The following is a 22,974-nucleotide window of genomic DNA, read 5'->3' on the forward strand; positions in this document are numbered from 1 at the left end:
TTGAGTCTGTCCTCTTTTTGGGACTGATAGATGGGATATACGCCGCTACATCAGGCTGCTCAGCAAGGCCATACGGACATTGTGACGCTTCTCCTGCAACATGGTGCAGAACCAAATGAAATTACGTCTGTAAGAGCCCAACCTCTTTTAACTGATTACCATCATTTTAAAATATGTTAGACGCTGACAAATGCACGCAACAACATTTCCGTTTCTTGCAGAATGGCACGTCAGCTCTTGCCATCGCGAAGCGCCTTGGATACATCTCAGTCATTGATGTGCTCAAACTGGTCACTGAAGACACAGGTACTATGGTGAGTTGCAGCTTTCACAAAATTAATCTCATACAGTGGCTACTGTAAAATAAAAAAGACTATGTAGAAAGTTGTGTAATGTGTTGTAATGAAGATTTTCCTTTAAGAGCACCACAGAAAAGCATCGCATGAGTTTCCCCGAGACAGTTGATGAGATCTTGGATGTGTCTGAAGATGAAGGTAAATACAGCTATCGGTTTAATGCCATGCTTGGTTTGAGAGTTGTTAGCATAATAATTTATTTAAATTAATGGGCATTTAAGGAGCATCCTGCTTTTGGTTTTTCTAGGAATTGCACAGCTTTCGTTAGGTATGAATTTTCCTCTTTCTTCTTTGTGCGGTGACCATTGTCAGTGACTTCATTTCAAGCACACACACACACACACACAACAAACACTCTCATTCTCTGGTGCACTTTGAAAATGATAATGGATGTGTCATTAGCATGTGTGTATTGATGTTAATAAGCCTGCTTTCATTCCTGAAGGTATCTAACTGTTCCAGAACACTTAACTGTCCCACTAACCTGCCACATCTCCTTTTCCTTTTTTTTTGGTGAAAGCAGCACAAATTTAGTTCTCTCCGTAAAACAGTTATCATGCTCTGTGGTATAAATGAGTGGTGGTTCATGGTCAGTATTGGGGAACAGTATAGTGTTTTTGTCTTTTTGTCCAGTAACATATTTATATAGTTATTTGAGAAGCAAAACTGCCTAAGAACAAATTTAATTAGAGATATAGTCTCTGAAAGTGTTATCTTGTGCAATTTTGATTATGAAATAAATGTACAAGACAGAAATATTGAATACGTACTTATAAATATAACATTAACACATCATATGCATGCATTTGAGGTTTCTTCAGAATTTCAATTTTGCAAAATCAGTGTTTTTTTTTTTTTTTTAATAAATATGTATTTATATAGAATCAACTTGTCATATAAAATCTGGTTTTATACTGTGGATGGTACTGCATTTCAGCTCCTTGTGTAACAACGGATTTTAAAGGTTTTTAAAGATTTTATATGTTTTGTTGCAGCATGTCCATCACAAATCTTGCCCTTTTCTTCATTCTTACTCATATGCAGTCAGTGTTGGGGAGGTTATTGCAAAAAGTAATTAGTTATTACATGCTAATTACTTTTTCAACATTGTAACAAAAGACTTTTGAACAGTAATCATGTCACGTTAACTTCTAAACAACTTTTGGACGATCAAAGGCCTACCAAATTGTCCTTTCACTTCTGTATTTGTTTCATTTACAGGTTTTTCAACTAGTTGAAAGGAATCATCATCACTTTGTTCAAAGAAATATTTATTGTTTAATGTCCTTTTAGGTTATAAGTTAATCATTGTTCATTAAAATTGTAAATGCAATGTAATGACAAAACAAAAGTAATTGTGACAGTGATTACTGAAAATTATTAAAAGAACAGTGTTAGTACCATGGTACTTCTTTGTCACTGTCATAACATATTACACTCACTCAGCAGCTCTCAGTCCATTTATATCCTCTTCATATTGTCCAGTCAGTGTTCATTCAGTGTTCATTTCCAGTTGACAGCATGTTTTTAACTAAATCTTATTTTTTCTCTTTTCTTTTCGCATCCCCTCGTTGCGGCAGGCGAGGAGCTGCTGGGGAACGAAGGTGCCAGGTATTTGAAGATGGAGGACTTAAAGGACCATGATGAGGATTTCCTCTCCCCCAAGAATGTTCTAGAGTACGAGGGAGAGTCGCAGTAATGATGTTGAAGATAGTTCAGATTTAACAAGAAGAGACACATGTATAAAGTAGAGGGGAGCCAAATTCATAATGTTGCTGGAAGAAATTACTAGGAATGTTTCAAACTAGATTGAATAGAAAAGATCAGAGCCCAAACTGAGGAAAGGCCACCGTGATGAATAATAATGGGACTGGGGAACTGTCATTTACATATTCCTTTGTGTCAGACTTATTTCTAACTTGTGTTTCTTAGGAATCATTCTCCTGCTATTCCAAGGATCCCCTGTGTGTCTCCTGAAACAGTCATGCTGAAAGAACATGAACTGGAGCAGGTCAGTTTTTTTATTATATATATATATATATATATATATATATATATATATATATATATATATATACAGTATTGTTCAAAATAATAGCAGTACAATGTGACTAACCAGAATAATCAAGGTTTTTAGTATATTTTTTATTGCTACGTGGCAAACAAGTTACCAGTAGGTTCAGTAGATTCTCAGAAAACAAATGAGACCCAGCATTCATGATATGCACGCTCTTAAGGCTGTGCAATTGGGCAATTAGTTGAAAGGGGTGTGTTCAAAAAAATAGCAGTGTCTACCTTTGACTGTACAAACTCAAAACTATTTTGTACAAACATTTTTTTTTTCTGGGATTTAGCAATCCTGTGAATCACTAAACTAATATTTAGTTGTATGACCACAGTTTTTTTTTAAACTGCTTGACATCTGTGTGGCATGGAGTCAACCAACTTGTGGCACCTCTCAGCTGTTATTCCACTCCATGATTCTTTAACAACATTCCACAATTCATTCACATTTCTTGGTTTTGCTTCAGAAACAGCATTTTTGATATCACCCCACAAGTTCTCAATTGGATTAAGGTCTGGAGATTGGGCTGGACACTCCATAACATTAATTTTGTTGGTTTGGAACCAAGACTTTGCCCGTTTACTAGTGTGTTTTGGGTCATTGTCTTGTTGAAACAACCATTTCAAGGGCATGTCCTCTTCAGCATAGGGCAACATGACCTCTTCAAGTATTTTAACATATGCAAACTGATCCATGATCCCTGGTATGCGATAAATAGGCCCAACACCATAGTAGGAGAAACATGCCCATATCATGATGCTTGCACCTCCATGCTTCACTGTCTTCACTGTGTACTGTGGCTTGAATTCAGAGTTTGGGGGTCGTCTCACAAACTTCCTGTGGCCCTTGGACCCAAAAAGAACAATTTTACTCTCATCAGTCCACAAAATGTTCCTCCATTTCTCTTTAGGCCAGTTGATGTGTTCTTTGGCAAATTGTAACCTCTTGTGCACATGCCTTTTTTTTAACAGAGGGACTTTGCGGGGGATTCTTGAAAATAGATTAGCTTCACACAGACGTCTTCTAACTGTCACAGTACTTACAGGTAACTCCAGACTGTCTTTGATCATCCTGGAGGTGATCATTGGCTGAGCCTTTGCCATTCTGGTTATTCTTCTATCCATTTTGATGGTTGTCTTCCGTTTTCTTCCACGTCTCTCTGGTTTTGCTCTCCATTTTAAGGCATTGGAGATCATTTTAGCTGAACAGCCTATCATTTTTTGCACCTCTTTATAGGTTTTCCCCTCTCTAATCAACTTTTTAATCAAAGTACGCTGTTCTTCTGAACAATGTCTTGAACGACCCATTTTCCTCAGCTTTCAAATGCATGTTCAACAAGTGTTGGCTTCATCCTTAAATAGGGGCCACCTGATTCACACCTGTTTCTTCACAAAATTGATGACCTCAGTGATTGAATGCCACACTGCTATTTTTTTGAACACACCCCTTTCAACTAATTCAACTAATTGCCCAATTGCACAGCCTTAAGAGCGTGCATATCATGAATGCTGGGTCTCATTTGTTTTCTGAGAATCTACTGAACCTACTGTAACTTGTTTGCCACGTAGCAATAAAAAAATATACGAAAAACCTTGATTATTCTGGTTAGTCACATTGTACTGCTATTATTTTGAACAATACTGTATATATATATATATATATATATATATATATATCAATTCAATTAAATTTATCAAATGTGACGGTAAAGAGATTTATAATGTTACAACAGATATCTATTTTAAATAAATGTTCTTTTGAACTTTCTATTCATCAAAGAATCCTGCAAAATGCATTACGGTTTCCACAAAAATATAAAGCAGCACAACAGTTTTTTACACTGATAATATGAAGAAATGGTTTTTGAACAGCAAATCATCATATTAGAATAATTTCTCAAAGATCAGGTGACAATGTTAACTAGAGCAGCGATGCAGAAAATCCAGCTTTAATCACGGGAATATTTTAAAATGTATTACAGTAGAAAACTTTTATTTTAAATTTGAATGTCTTACAATATTACTGTATTTACTGTCTATTTGATCAAATAAATGCAGCCTTTTTGAGCAGAAGCATTTCAAAGACGATTACAAACCTTACGAAGCCCAAACTTTTGAATGGTAGTGTATGTACTGTAAATATGTTCCTATGTAAAAACATAGTAGTTACAGCCACCTAAAATAAAAGAGGCTCCACATCATAACGTTCTTTGAAGTACACTGGATTGCCATATAATACCATGCTTATAAATTTTTTTTTTTTTTTTTTTTTTTTGGTTTTTACTTTTATCATGGTAGTATAGTTTGTACTGCATAAAGAAGAGTTTAGATACAATGGCATTACTGTCCACCAAAACACTTTTTAATAGCTATTTAAAATGTTTTTTTTGTTTTTTTTTACATTTTTACACATGTACAGCAGCACATTCCACTTCCTTTGGCCAAGGAGTATGATGAAGATTCACTGATCCCCAGCAGTCCAGCCACAGAGACGTCAGACAATGTCAGTCCAGTAGCAAGTCCCATCCACACCGGGTTAGTTTCATGCCTCTGCCTGAAATATTGTGCACATTTTTGAGGAACCAGATACAGTAGATGACATTGAAATATCATCAATTCATTGATTGTGCATGGTCTTTGTCATTATGGTTCTGCAGATTCCTGGTGAGCTTCATGGTAGATGCTCGTGGCGGCTCAATGAGAGGCAGCAGACATAACGGCCTGCGTGTCATCATTCCTCCTCGTACCTGTGCCGCTCCAACACGCATCACCTGTCGCCTGGTGAAGCCGCAGAAGCTTGCCACACCACCTCCTCTGGTGGAGGCTGAGGGTCTCGCCAGCCGTATCATCTCTCTTGGTCCAGCTGGCATGCAGTTCTTAGGGTGAGGAAAGCAGTTTTGTAATAAAACAAGATCTATTAAACTGAGACTGCAAACTAACACGACTCCCTTTGCTCCTGAAGGCCTGTGATTGTAGAGATTCCCCATTTCGCCGCACTTGGTCGGGGGGATCATGAACTAGTCGTCTTGAGGAGTGAGGACGGATCAGTCTGGAAGGAGCATCGTGATCGATATGGTGACGAGGTCCTGGAGACCATCCTCAATGGCATGGATGAAGGTGTGTACTCATTCTTGCTGTAATTTGAAGTGATATAAATTAGGTTATACTGTATTGACAGTTTACCATATATACAGTTATATTTGCTGTTAAGCAGTTGCAGATTTTGTTTTATTTTGATCTCTATAAGCAATAGTTAACCCAAAAATGTAAATTTGCTGAAAATTTACTCACCCTCAGGCCATCCAAAATGTACATGAGTTTGGTTCTTCATGAGAACAGATTTGGAGAAATTTTGCATTTCATCGCTTACTCATCAATGGATTCACTGCAGTGAATGGGTGCCGTCAGAATGAGAGTCCAAACTGCTGATAAAAACTACAGTCCATTGATTAACATCTAGTAAAATTAAACACTGCTTGTTTATAAGAAATCCATTAAGACATTATTTTTTACTTCAGACCATTACTTCTGGCAAAAAAAAAATATGAATCCTCTATCCATAGTATTGGTTCCTCTAGTGAAAAAGTCATCTCATCTTAACAATGGATTTGTTTCTTGTAAGCATGCAGCTTTTCTCCTCACAAGATAATAATTTATCGACCACAGTGGTGCAGATTACTCATGGATAATTGTGATGTTTTTATCAGCTGTTTGGACTCATTCTGATGGCACCCATTCACTTCAGAAGATTCATTGGTGAGCAAATGATGTAATGCTACATGTCTTCTTTCCATGAAGAAACAAACTATATCTTGGATGGCCTGAGAGTAGGAGTACATTTACAACTAATTAAAAAAATTTTTGTCAACTATTCCTTTACAGGCTTTAAAATGAATGCATAAATGTGACCCTGAACCACAAAACCAGTCTTAAGTTGCACAGGTATATTTGTATTAATAGCCAAAAATACATTGTATGCTTCAAAATTATTGATTTTTCTTTTATGCAAGAAATCATTAGGATATTAAGTAAAGATCATGTTCCATGAAGATATTTTGTACATTTCCTACCATAAATATATCAAAACTTAATTTTTGATAAGTAATATGCATTGCTAAGGACTTCATTTGAGCAGCTTTAAAGGCGATTTCTTTTTTCAATATTTAGAATTTTTTCACATTATCAGATTCCAGATATGTTGCAATAGTTGTATATCAGCCAAATATTGTCCTGTCCTAATAAACCATGATTCAATGGAAAGCTTATTTATTCTGCTTTCAGATGATGTAAAAGTCTCAATTTAGAAAAATATCCCCTTATGACTGGTTTTATGGTCCAGGGTCACAAATGTACAGTGCATATCATGTACTTTCAGTGAATTGTGATGATTTTGTCTCATATTGTCTTTCTCTATTAAGACCTTGAGAGTCAGGAGGAACTTGGGAAGAAAAGAATCAGGCGCATCATCTCGACTGACTTCCCGCTCTACTTTGCCGTGGTGTCCCGTATCCAGCAGGAGAATGATCTGATTGGCCCAGAAGGGGGTTATCTCACCAGTAAGCTGGTGCCCATGGTCCAGGCCAGTTTTCCTGAGACAGCTGTCACCAAGCGTGTCCGTCTCGGACTCCAGGTGAGATGGGAAGATGATGAGGAGGAAGATGTGATGGAAAATGGAGGAAGCTTATCTCCTGCATATTATCATAATGTATCTGACAGCTTTTAGTTTTTGTTGTTGTTTTCCTGTCTGGTCATGAGACACATCAAACGTGACAAAACATCTCATCTTTCATCTCTCAAAATGAAATATGGGCTCAGCTAATTTAACCTTGTTTCTTTGGAATGTATGTGAATGAATGTAATTTTGTAAGTTTTTTAGATCTTTATGATTGAGTTTGATGGTAAAAATGAATGATGAGATATGGTATAGTATGTGATGGCATGCTATCGCTCTACTTCCTGCTTAAATTAAACATAGCTTATTTATACAGATGAACATATTCAGACACGTTTACAGTGCAGTAAAAGGTAGTGCATAAAAGCAGCAAAAGTTGAGAATTGATAAAAGATTTGCAGGTTTTGATTGAAGAAATTGTAAGTTGAGGAGGATTAAAAGACATGGAGGTTGAAGCTCATTAAAATTGAGAAAACATTTTCCATCAATTACAAATATCTGAAGCACCTTATAAACGCAAACTTTCATAAGACAAATTGTCTTACTGAATTACTGTACTAAATTTTTATTCGATTTTTTTAACGTTATTAGCTATGCAAAAATATATTTTTTTAATTTAAATGCAGTTTTATATTTTAAATGTCAAAACTTAGAACTTAGAATGAAATGATCATGCAGAACTCATGAATGTGTTTATTTCTGTTTTCTTTGGCCTGCAAGTGTAACAACCCATACCAAAGCTGATTTTTTTTCTTGTTTTTAACCCATCATTTGTTTAATAATCTGTGTCATTTGTTACATTATTATTATTCTTTTTTTTATTCATTTTTGTTGTTTCTTCTTTTTGATAATTGACCTAATAATTGAAAACTCCCCTTGTGCTGAATTCTAACCAGTTCATTTATAATTTTTGTGTTGTTTAAAACGCTGGATGTCAGGAAGTCAGTTATTTTGAGGTGGCAAAAAATTTAATTGACCTTAACAGTTCATATATTTTGCCGCAATAATGTGCAGAAGTATTTTTCAGTTTTCTTTGAGATGTTTCTCATATTCTTGGAAGATTTCTCAGGTCGGTTCAATGACACTGACTGGCACTGACCACTGTTCTTAACAGAACTTTAAATGTTGGACCATGACACACTATATACCAAGCTCTATGAGAAAGACTTTCTGTCTAATGTTGCTCAATTCCTCCTCTCCTGATCCGACAGTGTGAAATAAATATGTTCTTAAAGGAATAGTTCTCCCCAAAATGACAATTTGCTGTTAATTTTTTCACCTTCAGGCCATTCAAGATGTAAGTGACTTTTTGTCTTAAAAAAATATTTTTGCCATGGTGATTAGTGATTCAATAAATGTTAGCCTGCAGCTACCCATATTTAAGAATATAAAAGCATATCAGAGAACACAGAATTAATGTGGCTTGTGGCTTCTGGCAAAATATTGAGGTCTTATTAAGCAAAACGTTTTTGTAAACGTCTTTGTAAGAAACAGAACATTATTTACAACATTATTGCCTGTAATCCATAACCTCGGGCAAATGAGGAAATTCTATTATTTTCAGTGAACCCTCATTTTACATAAAGTGAAACTATAAAAACTTACATTTTGCCCCTTCATTGGAGTGCTTGGTTCACACATGTGCATACCACAGGCTGATTGTTCTACGGCCCGAGGCTAACTGTTCTCTCATTCAGTAACTGTTGGAGGAAGTGGAGCACTAAATGAGTTAATTCATTATGCGATCAGATTCACTAGTATTTCAGCTAATTTCGAGTCGGAGTGACTCTGGGGCGTCCAAAAGTGAGTTTTATTGAGTAACATAGATCTGTGCTTTTCAAGCCGCAAACTGTTCGCTCCGGTTTACAGGTAATAATGTTCAGTTTCTTGTACGGATTAATCATTTCACTCCATTAGACCTCAATATATCATCAGGAGCCATGGGTATTCATTTTGTGTTGCCTGTATATGCTTTTATTGACGGCAGACACTAAATTACATTTTATGAATCCCTAAGGACCACAGTTTGATCCAAAAATCTTCTTTACTGTTCCTCTTATGAAAAAATGCATCTATAATATACTGGATGGCCTGAGGGTGAGCATAAATAAATAACACATTTATTATAATGAACTGCACACTCAAAGATCTTCAAAAGCTTTACAAAAATACAGGGTCAACTTGTTGTGTCTGTGTCTTGTACTGCAAGTAAATTAATTTTGCACCAGCTTTGACTCAATAATGTTTGTAACTCTATTTTCAGTTAATAAATAAGACTGACTGACAAGTTAAATTTGGTGTCTTGAATTGCATTGTGCAGTAATTGCAATAATAAGAAACCAACATATAAGGAACTCCCGCACACTATCTTAACTTGCAAATTAAAATTTTAATTACACCAACGTTTCGGTCACACGACCTTGATGAAGGTCGTGTGACCGAAACGTTGGTGTGATTAAAATTTTAATTTGCAATGACCCACCTGGTCTTTATTTTCTACGCACCTATCACTTACAGGTGTGCGATGGAGTTTGTTCACTAATAATAAGAAACCAGAAATATATTGAGATCTTTTCTGTCTCTTCTTTTCCCTGATTTCTCTCATGAAAATTTGTTTGGTACACATTTCCACACTGAATCTCCCTCTCATTCATTCATATGTAAATATGAATGCATTGTTCACGCTGTCAAATCTATTTCTTCTGACTTTCATTCCATGTTCTTCTCTTTCACCTTTGCTCTTCCCCACCCCTATCTTTTACTTTGTGCTCTACCACTCTGTCGTGGTCTCTTCTCCTCCTCCATCCTCGGCACTCAGGCACAGCCAGTCCCTGATGAGCTGGTGGCCAAGCTTCTAGGGAACCAAGCCACATTCAGTCCTGTCGTGACTGTAGAGCCTCGTCGGCGTAAGTTTCACCGTCCCATCGGCCTGAGGATTCCACTGCCTCCTTCCTGGAGGGAAAGTCCGAGGGACGCTGGCGAGGGCGACACCACCAGCCTCCGCCTGCTCTGCAGTGTCATCGGTAAAAAAAAATTACATTGGGAAAAAAAAAATTATTGTAAAAATATCGAATCATCCTTTAAGCAGTTTTTCTTTACGTTAATGTGTTTTAAGTTTATTTTTCTTGCCCTATTAGAAAATAGAAAATCTTTCTTCGTTTTTTTTTCTGATTTATGCAATTGTGTTATTCTTAAAGATGCAGTCGGTAACTTTTGATGCTCTAGCATTCAGGGAGCGGTAAGAAACAACCAATCAGAGCTGTGGTCCGTAACTTATTTTTGTGTTCAAAGTATACAAAAGGTATATAATAAGCGAGTACACCATGAATCAATTTTCCAAACCGTGTTTTTGGCTTGTCCTGAATCACTAGGGTACACCTATAATAAGTGTTTATATTCGGACTATTTTAGATTGTTTCGGGGGTACCGCGGCGGAGTAACCCAGTACCTTTGTGATTCTTCATAGACATAAACAGAGAGAAGTAGTTCCGGCTACGATGTTCTTCCGCAAGACGCAAGCAGTTCTGTTTATTAACCGCTAGAGCGTCAAAAGTTACCTACCGCAGCTTTAACTAAAACATTTAGGAAACAGTTTTTGTCCATGGAAAAGATAAATAAAAGAAAATGTAAATGCTACATGAAAAAAAACACAACTCTAAAAGAAAATGAAAATTAGAAAATGAATGAAATAACATTTTTAGTACTAAAATTCAATACAATACTCAACAAGTACTCAAACTACAATACAAATAAATCTAAATATACATATTAAAAACAATAAGGAATAAAAATGACAAAAATGCTAAAACTTAAAATCAATTGAAATCTAAAAAATATATTTAACAAAATAAATTTGACATTAATAAATACTATAATGCTATAACTAATAATATATAGTAACAAATTCTACAATTCTATATGAATAGTAATAATATTGTATGTCAATAAGAATTTTCCTTCTGGAAATCTCATTTTAGGATATTTAAATATTTTTACTGACAAACAAGACAAAAATACTGATTGGGAAAATTAGTTTATATCATAATTACAAATATATAGGAATTAGGAACAAGTTCAAATTGGTGAAATGATTTGCTTTAATGTTAATATATTTCTTATACCAGTATAATGTGCACATACAACTAAGAAAGCTGTTCATAGACTAAATAATGAGGATGTGGTGCTTTAAAATATTTGTTTTCAAGATGAAGAAATAAAAGAGACTTCCTTAGAAAATGTTGAGCAAAGAAAAAAAAATGTTTTTGCTATTCCGTCCATTCGGAAGAAATTCCATTATTAAAGAAATTACACTGCTCAGTAATTGTGCAAGAGTGATCAATGTAAGCATTAGGTTTTCACAAGGTTAAAAAATATAAATTTATCATAATTTACCCAGAATGATCAAATACTCCTGAGCAAGGTTCTTTTTTAAAAACCTTTAAAATAAAGACACTGAAAATCTATTGCATTTCTCTACATTTCATAGGTGGCACTGCTCCAGCTCAGTGGGAAGATATAACTGGCACCACCAAACTTATTTATGCCAATGGCTGTGCCAGTTTCACCACCAATGTCTCTGCCCGGTAAGTATCATAACCTGTACATCACGTGTTAGGTTATTTCAGAAGTTCTCGATGTGTGTCTTCTTCACAGCAGTATGTTATTATTCAACCTTGGTCATATTAAAAATGTGACTCAGATCTGTTTTGCTCTCCCACAGTTTCTGGCTGGCAGACTGTCCTCGGACTGCAGAGGCCGTGTCCTTTGCCAACCTTCTGTACCGTGAGCTGTCAGCCGTCCCGTACATGGCCAAGTTTGTAGTTTTTGCAAAGATGAATGAAGCACGAGACGGTCGACTCCGCTGTTACTGCATGACTGACGACAAAATGGACAAAACCCTGGAGCAGCACGAGAACTTTACTGAAGTGGCTCGCAGTAGAGACATCGAGGTCATATGATATAGTGTGTTACAGACTTCATATAGACGATACAAAATAATGCATTTATTGTTTCTTCATCCATGTGTTTATAGCAACTGCTGTTATTTATACAGTAAAGTATCTTTTACATTAAACCTAAAACAGCATCTGAAAGAACAGGGAAATCTATTTTAATTGATGTCAGTGTGAAATAAAAATGGACTCTATTAACTTCAACTCACATTCTTGGTCTTTCTGTACGCGATTTGTTTACTCCACACTAAAGTACTAACAATAATAATTCATCATATAATCATAGTAACTCACTCAATTTGGATGCAGAAGCAATTTATTTCCAGAAATTGTGAATTCTTTAAAAAAAAAAAATAGCTCTCCATAACCATACGCAAACTTGCACCTTCTGGATTCAGTCAAATTCAAGCTAAAAGTTTTTTTTTTATCTCTTTGAATATTCTTAAATATAAAAATTACAGAACATTACAGAAGCAAATGTGTTGTTAATGATGTTTCACACTGACTTTGCTAGATATTATCAAATGTTTCATTTAAGCTGCATCTTCTGGTTCCGTGTGTTCTGTAGGTGATGGAGGGAATGCCGCTGTATTTGGAGTGTTCAGGAAACTTGGTTCCCATAAGGAAGGCAGCACAGCAGCCCCGCTGCTTCAGCTTCCAAGCCTTCAGGGACAACAGACTGCCTGTGTCTGTCAAGGTAAAGTCTTCACGGCCAGTTACAGTACCTTTACCTTATTTCCTCTAAAATATATTATTTCACCGATAGTGAACTAGAATCTAGATGAGTTTGTTTCATTAGAACAGATTTGGAGAAATGTAGTATTACATCACTTGCTCACCATTGGATCCTATGCAGTGAATGGGTGCCGTAAGAATTAGAGTCCAAACAGCTGATAAAAACATTACAATAATCCACAAGTAATCCACATGTCTCCAGTCCATATTTTAACTTTTAGTAAAAAGATTAAAAGCTGCGTGTTTGTAAGGAACAAATTCATCAAGACGTTTTAATTGGCCAAGATTTCTAAAAATCCTTTCTTTGTATTGGTCGTAAGTTCTATTAAAATTTTCTGAGATACTGAATTTTGATACTTGAAATTTGGGATTTTCCTTAGTTGTCAGTTCAAATCATCCATTTAAAAGAAATAAACATTTGAAATATATCAGTCTGTGTGTAATGGATGAATATAATATACAAGTTTCACTTTTTGAATGGAATAAGTGAAATAAATCAACTTTTTGATGATATTCTAATTATATGGCCAGCACCTGTATATAATTTTTTTTTTTTTATATATAATTTTTTTTTTCAATGGCCTTGATATATATATCACCCTCTTTCTCCTTTCCCCAGGTGAGGGACAGCAGTAAAGAGCCCTCTGGTTTGTTGTCTTTCTTACGCAAATCAACCAAATATGAAGATAGTCAACATGTTTTGTGCAACCTCAACGTAACCATGCCGCCTTGCATTAAGGTAACATGGCATTTACATTTCCTACACAAAAAGATGCTCACATATAGACTTAAATCTACAGCTGCTCTAACAGTGTTTATTTCTTTATAACAGATTATAGGAAGTGATGAGCGAAGGAGAACTCTGACTCCTTTAGCTCTGAGGGAAAGATACAGTGCTCTAAATGAACCAGCCATGGGTAAGATTGCTCCCACACTGACATCTCCTGCATGTTAAGCCCCCAAATCTCATACAACCTTTGCCTGACCCTGCTTTAAATAAGATGTGAGCTGCAGCATCAGATTGCTGAACTCTTGAGCCAATGATGGTCTGGTTTCTGCAGCATCACTGAGCGCCATGGAAAGGATGGAGTTAAAGATGGCTTTAATAGCTGAACAGCTAGGCCTGAGCTGGGCTGGTGAGTGTGAGGTTTTGAATGCACTTCTTTTGCTTAACAAGCAGAATGCTTATCTGGTCATGTCTTGTCAAGGCATATCTGAATGTTATTTCTCTGCTATATATAGAATACAAAATGTTTTGACAAGTCATTTACTTTAAGGTCAAAATTTACCAAAGCTCAAGAACATTTCACAATGTCTAGCATGTGCAGATGAGATTAAATACGGACTACCATTGACTTTTTTTTTTTTTTTTTGGCTTTACAAAAATATTATTATCTTTTATCATACTAGGGACTTCATATGGAGGCCCATTCATGCAACGTAATAACCAAGTGATGAATTAATGGATATATCAATACATTGATTAAATTAGTAAATCTATTGCAATCCTTTTGCAGAGTAGTTACATAAATTAACATTTAAAGAAGATTTAACATTCTGTGTATTAACTAAATATATTCTAAATACAAAATGTTGCAATGATGAGAGAATTAGAAGGAGGCATGTCAAATCATGTCATATACTTCTATATCATAAATGCAAATAAATGCACCTTTTTCTTATTTCACTGCAATTTCATTGCCTGCAGTTTTTGTCAATAAACCCGCTCCTGCCTTCACTTAATTTGCATATGCAAATTTGAACATATTTTAAACTTGCATATTCAAGAAAAGTGGAGCATAAATACAGCACTACAACATGAATCTATGAGGAAAAAATAAAATAAATGCGCGCTGCTTTCAAAATGTTCGCTTTGTCTACTTGTTTTTATTTTGATTGCTGGATTGGATTGCTGATCCATAGTTTGATTGTTGAATCATTTACTTTTTGTTTTATGCATCTGTGTATTCACCAATTTATATAATTCGTATTTGATTGATTATTGATTTGTCAATTTGTTATTATAATAACCTTTTATTGAGTGGCACAAATATAGCCCTCATACTTAAGCAAATTATAATTTAGTCTAAAATTAGTAATTTAATAGTGAAGGAACATATTAATTCTTTCCGGGGCATAATGTATCATATCTAATTCCTGTGCAGAGCTGGGACGTGAACTGCAGTTTAATGTAGATGAAATAAATAAGATCCGTGTGGAGAATCCCAACTCCCTTTTAGAGCAGAGCTCAACATTGCTCAACCTGTGGACCACTCGAGAGGGGAAGAAAGCCAAAAGTAAGTGACATAGTGTCCATTCACAATGATCCTAAGAATACCTAGATTATTTCTGAGCAAATGGAACCTTATTATTACTTCTAATTCGCTTTGGAGAAAAGCGTCTGCTAAATGCATACATTTTAAATTTATTCATCTGTCTCATGTGACGTAACTATATGAACATGCTGCCATATTTGTTGCTATAAGTATCAGCATCAGCATTAAATGTGCAGCTCTATGGGATTCAACAAAGGTAGCTAAAGTTTTGTTTCTGTTTATAAAACTTAAGCAGATTAGCAGTCTTGCTGTGCTTTAGGCCCCTTCCTCTTATCATGCAGTCTCCTCTCTCTAACCACGCTCTACCTTCTCATCTTACCAACGCTTTCCATGCCCCCATATCTGAACCCTTTTCAAATCAGAGGTAGAAATAACTGTTGTTGAATTAAGAGGGGTTCATGTTACTTTATGGCTGCACCACACTTGGTGACTCCATTAAGATAATAATGTCACATTGATTGATTGTTTTTGCTAAAATATCAGTGATTAGGTCTGATGTCAATAGCCCCATTTGGACGGTAATTGTTTCTCATGTGGACGTCTGTAATAAAACTCATGGTTTTGGAAGGGCGATTTATACACAGCAGAAGAACGAAGTCTGTGATCCAGTGAACACGGGAACATGCTGCTCATGTGGTCAGTCACATTATTGTCCACTGTAAATAAAATGTTGTGGAAGAAAAATATCTGCATTCTAGATTCGGACGGCAATAAAATAACAGACTAACCCCTGTAATTCTGGAAAATGCTTATGTACCCATGAGAAACAGTTACTATTCGATTCAGGCTGAGGAAATGAAAAATGTTTTATTTCAATCTAAAATGATTTTATTAATAATTTGGGTAGGATATCCCACCAACAAATGCTTGGTTACAGAATCACCATGAAGAACGATCTGCTTTTGTGATATGTGTGTTTTCCTGAGGAGGAACCAGGCTCAGATCAGAGCATGACAGTAATTGTCAGTGTTCTGTCAGTCAAATAATTTCAATACAGACAGTCTGTGGGTATTGTGTTTTTGTACGACTGTACTTGAGGATCTTTAAGCATGTCTTTAGGCAGTGAGAATTGCCTATATCCATATAAAGTTGACCAGCATCCCAATTCTTATTCAGAATTTTGCTCTTCAAGACTCACTCTTCAAGCTCTTGATTGCAGGAACATTTTTATAAAACAATGAGGAAGCACTGAAGAAATCATTCAGTTACCAGAAAGTTGTGATATTTGTGTACTTGTGTAGAGCTCATTAGAAGACACTCCAAGACCTGAAGTGAGTGTGTTATACAAATGACACATTCAAAATGTGCAATGTTGAAGGGATCCAAAAACAAGTTTTGGAATCATTCAATGTACCCAGACTGCTATTGCTTGTGGTGTAGAAGTGGTGCAATGAGTCTCCTAACTGCCCCAGTCGAATGACAGCTGTAGAGGACTAGTCCCAGTCAGCTAAATTAAATGCACAGCTTACTCTTCCATGAGGAAGACTGCAACAAAGACGGATACCTACATTGACAAGTGCTTGTGTGAGAGGGTTATGAGAGGGCGGCAATTTAATATTAAAAGAGTACAAAGACATTTTGATAGGTCATAACTTCTGGAGAAAAATAGAGCAGATGCTGGAAAGCACATATGTGGACCACTTACATTTGTGTACTTTGAAAGGCTATGTGTACAACTGTGCACGTACGTTAGCAAATGTGTAAAAAACATATACTTGGACCTGCGTACCATGCATTGTGGTATTCTTGTAAATGTGCATCGAAGACTGACACAGAAGATAAATTGTTGAATAAAGTCATTATTTTTGTTTTCATTTGTGCACAAAAAAGTATTCTCAAAGCTTCATAAAATTAAGGTTGAACCACTGATGTCACATGGACTATTTTAACGATGTCCTTACTACCTTTCTTTACATTGAACGTGGTAGTTCCTGTCTATGGAGGGTCAGAAAGCTCCCAGATTTCATTGAAAATATATTTATTTGTTTTCTGAAGATGAATGAAGGTCTTTGGGTTTGGAACAACCTGAGTGAGTAATTAATGACAAAATTTTCATTTTTGGGTAAACGTTTTCCTTTAAAGCTTATCTTATCACTAGGCACCTACCAGGTAAATCCAGGCAACAGTCTGCCTGTTGCACACTTCTAGTCATCTCACCATTCTTCCGCACCTCAGCCCCACTTTATGGGTATAGACAGCCCCCAATCGGCATTCCCTACAGTGTATGAAGAGGAGTGAAGCCAGTGATAGCTTGCCCTTACTTCCCACTTCCAAAGTTCTTGGGGTTAATATTAGGCCCTATTCCATCAGCCTCACAAGTTAAAGTAAAACTTCCCAAAGCAAGAACACTGATCACTGCCACGCTGGTGCACATCCTAGCTTTGAATGTTTAGCTTGGAGGGGTTACATGGTTTGCAAAATGCTGAAACTGTAAAAAAAAAAAGACCTTGCCTGAAAGAGAACAACTCTCAATGAAACTAGAAAAACACAGACAATTAAGAGTGATAAATGGGCTGCTGACTAACTTCATACAGGTGTGGGGCAGTGTTGTGGGTAACGCGTTACAAAGTAACGCGTTAGAGTACTCTAATTACTTTTTTCCTGAAATGTGTAACTTAACGCGTTAGTTTCGTGCGGAAGTAATCAGTAACTTCGTTATTTTTTTAAAAAAGTAATCCGTTATTTTAAGGAAAGGAAAATCCCGACTGCAGCCTGCTTTTTGTCAGACAGTAGGCCTAGGTCTACTGTGCCACCTGCGGATGTATCAGCGGAGCCGAAGCTCTGTGATCGTAAAGTCAATGGCTGTGATACGTCTGTGCCCTGCGCCTGACCCTGTGTGTGTGTGGCTTTTTTTTTTCGAACTCCCGGCAAGATTGCAGAGAGGACAACGTTTGGTTTATGGAAGTACGCACATTATTTTCAATTTGTCAACGAAAAAGAAAAGAACATAACGGTAAAATGCACACTCTGTGAGTGACACTTTAATAATAATTAGTTCGGCTATTAAGCGATTTGTCATTTGCCTGTGTGGCAGTGAAGGGTTTAATTCGGTCGGTTTGTTATCATTTTTGTTTGACAGGCAGCTGTTAATTTCTGTTAGATCGTTGGCTGGCTGGTTGTTCATCATTTCTAAATGGATTTAAATCTGCAAGCCTGTTTAAGGTTGTGTTTACAAGTAAGCATACTTGTACTTTGATAACTGCATTATTTAAAGCTAAAGAAAAATCAGGAGTTATCTTGTGGTGCTCATAATATACAGTAGCCTAGGCTACCCGGGCTGGGTAGGTGCGAATTTTGATTAATAATATGTTCTGTGATAATAAATAAATAAAACGCCATGTGGAATAGCCTATTGCTGACTGTCTTTCCTGTTATTGTTATCCAGTGTTAATTTAGTCGGATGACTGACGTTATTCATTGTCGGGAGTCACGACTTTTGGGTGCATTTAAAGGGGCCGGGGGCTGTGTCTGTCATGTGTGAGCCGCTGCGAACTTCTTTTAATTTTTGGTAACGCATGAGTACTCTAACGCGTTACTTTTATGAATAGGTAACGCTGTATCATAACTGATTACTTTTAATTGATGGTAACGTTGTAACCTAACTAACTACTTTCCAAAGTAACTATACCCAACACTGGTGTGGGGCTCCCAGTGTTGTTAGGTGAAAATTAGAAAAAACTCACTGGTCAAATGACTTTGTACTCTCCTACTGTATATAGCATTGACTTTATGGGCCCTATAATACACACCGCGCAATGCGACATAAGGCGCAGCTCAAGTGTGTTTGCTAGTTTTAGCCCAGCACTGTTCGCATTTTCCCATCCAGCGCCATGCCGTTTAATTAGCAAATGAATTTGCGCTCAATTTTGTGCTGGTCTAAAAAGGAGGTGTGTTCAGGCGAATTGCTGGCACATTGCTATTTTAAGGAGCTGAAAATAGACTGCGCCATAGACCAACTCAGTCTGGTCTAAAGTCTTGCGCAATGTTTTTTCTTTGTTATTTAAGGAGCGTACACGCTGCTTATTAAACACAGGGACACACAGCAGCACACAAACATGCCAAATATTCCAAATAAAAGGATTGCAATGTGTAAGATTTTTTTTTTTTTTGTAAGCTTTTTGTTGTGTATATATATATATATATATATATATATATATATATATATATATATATATATATATGCCTACTTAGGCCATTTGCTCGCACACAAACAGCTCTGTTTTATCTCGGAGATGCGTTCTGTTTATGCGCTTGCCAAATTCCACTGTGTAAATAGCAAATCCGTCATGGCATGAGCGCAACTGGCTCTTGAAGCGAATGGAACCAGTTTAGACAAACCATTTTTTCCATCGTTAAAATAGCAAAAGTGGATTTGGACATGCACTGAGTGCACCTGCGCCCTACACTTTGCATTTAGATCCTGAAAATAGGGCCCTATGTCTTGATACAGCTTGTGGGATTTTTTTTTTATTCTCTGCCATTGCTTTCCACATGATGGTGGTAAATATGGTGGCTGTAAAGAAAAGTTCACGTGACTGAGACAGATTTTTGCACAGTATCTACTAAATATGAATTTCAAGAGTAAATAAAGATTTGTACACTTAACCCTAATGTCGTTTGGAAATTATTGTTATTTGGATGTCTTTCCTAATAGTGTCTTGAAATCCTTTGGTTTTGTCAGTGGTGTGTCTCTGTCCTCATCCTTTATGTCCAACTACCCTGTCTTCCCCTTCTCCATTTCTCCACCATCTGTGTGTCTCTCACCACTGTAGTGGACAGCCTGTACGTGGCCCTCAAGAGCATTGACCGAGTGGACATTGTGAACATGTTGGAGGGCCAGGGACCACCAACAGGTCAGCAGGCAGGCTGGGAACAAGATGCTTCCAGGTCTAGGCATCATGAGAGAGACCATCTATCTCCTGGCATCACAAATGGTAAGTGAGAGACACTGCTTTGTGAAACTTTCCACACTTGTTCTTTATAATCTTTTTTTCCAAGAGCTGGCTTTTCCTCTCATCCAGCTAATAATCTGCTCCAGTTTTTTCTGCTCAAACCCTTGTCCACCTATATTTTGGCCATGAACCTAACATTTCCTCTTCCAATTCTACTGTCACCAGGACCAGAACTGAAGACACCCCTCCAGAGCTATGTTATGTCGCTATTCTATGTAGTCTGTCGTAATGTTTTGACTAATTTTCAGGGAAATGTTTTAAAATTCCTCAAAGATCCTCTATTCCCACTGAAATTGGGAAATCTTTGAGATTAAGGAGACATTCTTAAAGTCTAAATGAACATTTAGCATCAGACAAACCATGAAGGCTGTCACACTACTGACTGACTCTGAGTTATCTATTCAGTTATATTTATATTAATGGGTAAAATACAACTCATGTTCTGACAGTATCTGTGGCTTGTAGTATACATGTTTTCTATATATGAGTGAAAGCATGTTTACATATAAATAGTGTATATCCACAATATGAAATATGTTGGAATCACTTACCAACACTGTGGTGTATATAGTGTATACACTCACCAAGTATATAAATACCCTGTCTCTGACATCATAGAAACTATTCCCAATTTTTATTACAGACAGTAACTATTTGATATCTGCATAGACCATATGGTGGCATATGTTGCATCTCCTTTAATCACTTACTGTACAATCAGGCACAACAACCTTTTTTTCACCTGTTACTGAAATCTGTTTTCAAGACATTTCACCTACTGTACAGTAGAAGACAGTGTCTGACTATCCATAAAACTATCCATAATGTTGACATGGGAAAAAAGCTCCACCCGTCAGAAGAATTTAGGTAATCCAAAGTCCATAAAGAAAAGTAGTCCCACCTCACAATGACAGTTTAGATAACTTGACCATTAAACATTTTCAACAGCATGCAACAGATCTTGTTAATACAGCTTAAGTTGTATTTACTGTTTCCCCAGTTATATAGTCTGTTAGTTATAATTTCTGTGCATTGGCTACCTGATATGTGATGTAATTTGGTTCCTTTTACCATAAACAAAGGTAACCTATAATTCCAGATATCAGTTATTCAGTAGCATTCTTCATGTGTTTTTGTGGAACCATTATCATATGCATATATTTTATTTGTACAAAGAGACGCACTTTTTTTTGCGACTGAAAGCCTTAGTAAAACATGTTAGTTCTACAGATGCTGAGGGGGTAAATCATCAATCAGTAGCATAAGGGGAAAACATTAAGAAACAACACAAATAGACACAAATCCTGCATGAAGCACCTTTGATAGAAATAGTAGTGCCTGTACTGTCCTTTCCTTAGTACAATACTTCACCTCTGCATAATACTACTACACAGTCATGCGCTTGATCCATTCATTTGATGTCACAATATATGAACTGTGTATAGAGAGAACTTTACTGTAGTGAGGTGTGTCATTTCTTTATATCCCCCTTCTGTGAATTGCCAGTTTCATTACACCAGCCCCTTTTACTGACAAATACAATGCTTGTGTCTAGTGACCCCCTTGCCTCTAAGTAATGGGGTTAACATCACTGTATTTATTCTTCCTCGATTTATTCTTCAAAAGCCTTGTTTTGTGTTAACACCACGGCGCTGCACAGCCATCCTATAATGCAACCCCTGAAACTGAGCCCAAGGATTCATTCCATTGTTGAATGTGCTCATTGAACCAGATAAGACCTCTTATGAAAGCTAGGGTGTCCATGCATTTCTCTTCTGAAATATGCAAGAAAGACCACCACTTCCACTATAGAGTGCAAAAGTTTATGCGTGGTGATTACTTTTCCCATGTTTGGCTTTGGCCAATGGTTCTGAATCTGTTAGATCAGTCTCAGTTGTATTCCCTGTAAAACCTATTGCTTCCACTCCCAGTGCATTTGAGAGGGAGACCTGACTGTAGCCTGAGACTTGATGCATGCGCAACATTATTTATGCACAGCACTGTGGTGGCATCTAGTGGTGGAGCTGCAAGAGAGTTTGTGCACTGCACTATGAACGTGCGATAGCCTGTGTTGGGACAGCTATTGAGTGACTCATCACCTCGAAGGGAGCAGTAGCTCTCCCCGTGTTTTGCCAGTTTGGATTCTTTAGCTTTTTTTATTTTAAAGATAAACACTGTGAAACTGTGGGCATTGTGAGTGCACTATTTGCGTGTCTTGTTTGGTTATTGCCCTGCAGAGGGAACCCAGCCAGCTACCTTCTTCTTTTTCCTCGCTCCTCTATCCTGGTTTGTCCCTCAGTGGTGTAACAAGTATACAGATCTTTGGATAGGATCCCACTCTGACCCAACAAGTATACATATGGCTTATTGCCACTTATACACCAGTTTGGCAGGGTGATGTGGGAGGGACAGATTGTGTCTTCCTTGGTAGACAGAGCTGCTGCAGAGCCTCTTCATTCCTCTTATTCCTTATATTGTGTCAGCATCTATATCAAAACTGTACAGAAAATCCCCACTGGGATCACTGATACATCCAGGACTCTTCCTTTGTCTAATAGACTGAGATTAAGCAGCCACCTTTTCTCCTTTATGACCGTGAGGCTCTGGTCTTTTTCCATGCCACAGTGCATCTCTAAAGTCTGGGGAAGACATCTTTAACAACACCCACCAGTTTCACTGCCTGATCCTACTGTGTCTTTTCTGGCATGGTAGTTGTCCCAGATAATTGGTAATTGGTGAGCAATAAAGTGGAGTTCAAGTCCCTGAAAGACAGTAAATGCATTGGAAAGACCATTTAGTTGAGCAAACTGTCTGTTTTTAATGGGAATGTAGAGCTTGTGGAGTCTGTACTCCTGAGTTGTTCAATAAAGGCCCTATTGGGTCATGTGGAGTATCTCATTAACCCAG

General features: G+C 36.9%; 1 protein-coding gene across 1 annotated transcript in view; it reads left to right on the forward strand.

The window, feature by feature from the left end:
- The window catches only part of LOC113094294 (ankyrin-1-like), a 40,656-nt gene extending 20,721 nt beyond the window's left edge, over positions 1–19,935 (forward strand). Inside the window, 19 exon segments of the mRNA XM_026260012.1 lie at positions 31–129; positions 222–314; positions 422–494; positions 604–624; positions 1,937–2,033; positions 2,289–2,367; positions 4,840–4,955; positions 5,078–5,376; positions 5,379–5,537; positions 6,839–7,050; positions 9,911–10,115; positions 11,579–11,675; positions 11,813–12,041; positions 12,613–12,741; positions 13,399–13,518; positions 13,612–13,696; positions 13,841–13,915; positions 14,945–15,076; positions 19,797–19,935. Coding sequence (XP_026115797.1) covers positions 31–129; positions 222–314; positions 422–494; positions 604–624; positions 1,937–2,033; positions 2,289–2,367; positions 4,840–4,955; positions 5,078–5,376; positions 5,379–5,537; positions 6,839–7,050; positions 9,911–10,115; positions 11,579–11,675; positions 11,813–12,041; positions 12,613–12,741; positions 13,399–13,518; positions 13,612–13,696; positions 13,841–13,915; positions 14,945–15,076; positions 19,797–19,921 — 2,445 coding nt within the window. The 3' untranslated portion in view covers positions 19,922–19,935.
- Positions 19,936–22,974: the final 3,039 nt, after the last annotated feature.

Source organism: Carassius auratus, unplaced genomic scaffold (genome assembly GCF_003368295.1).
Source record: "Carassius auratus strain Wakin unplaced genomic scaffold, ASM336829v1 scaf_tig00215316, whole genome shotgun sequence".
Classification (NCBI taxonomy): Eukaryota; Metazoa; Chordata; class Actinopteri; order Cypriniformes; family Cyprinidae; genus Carassius; species Carassius auratus.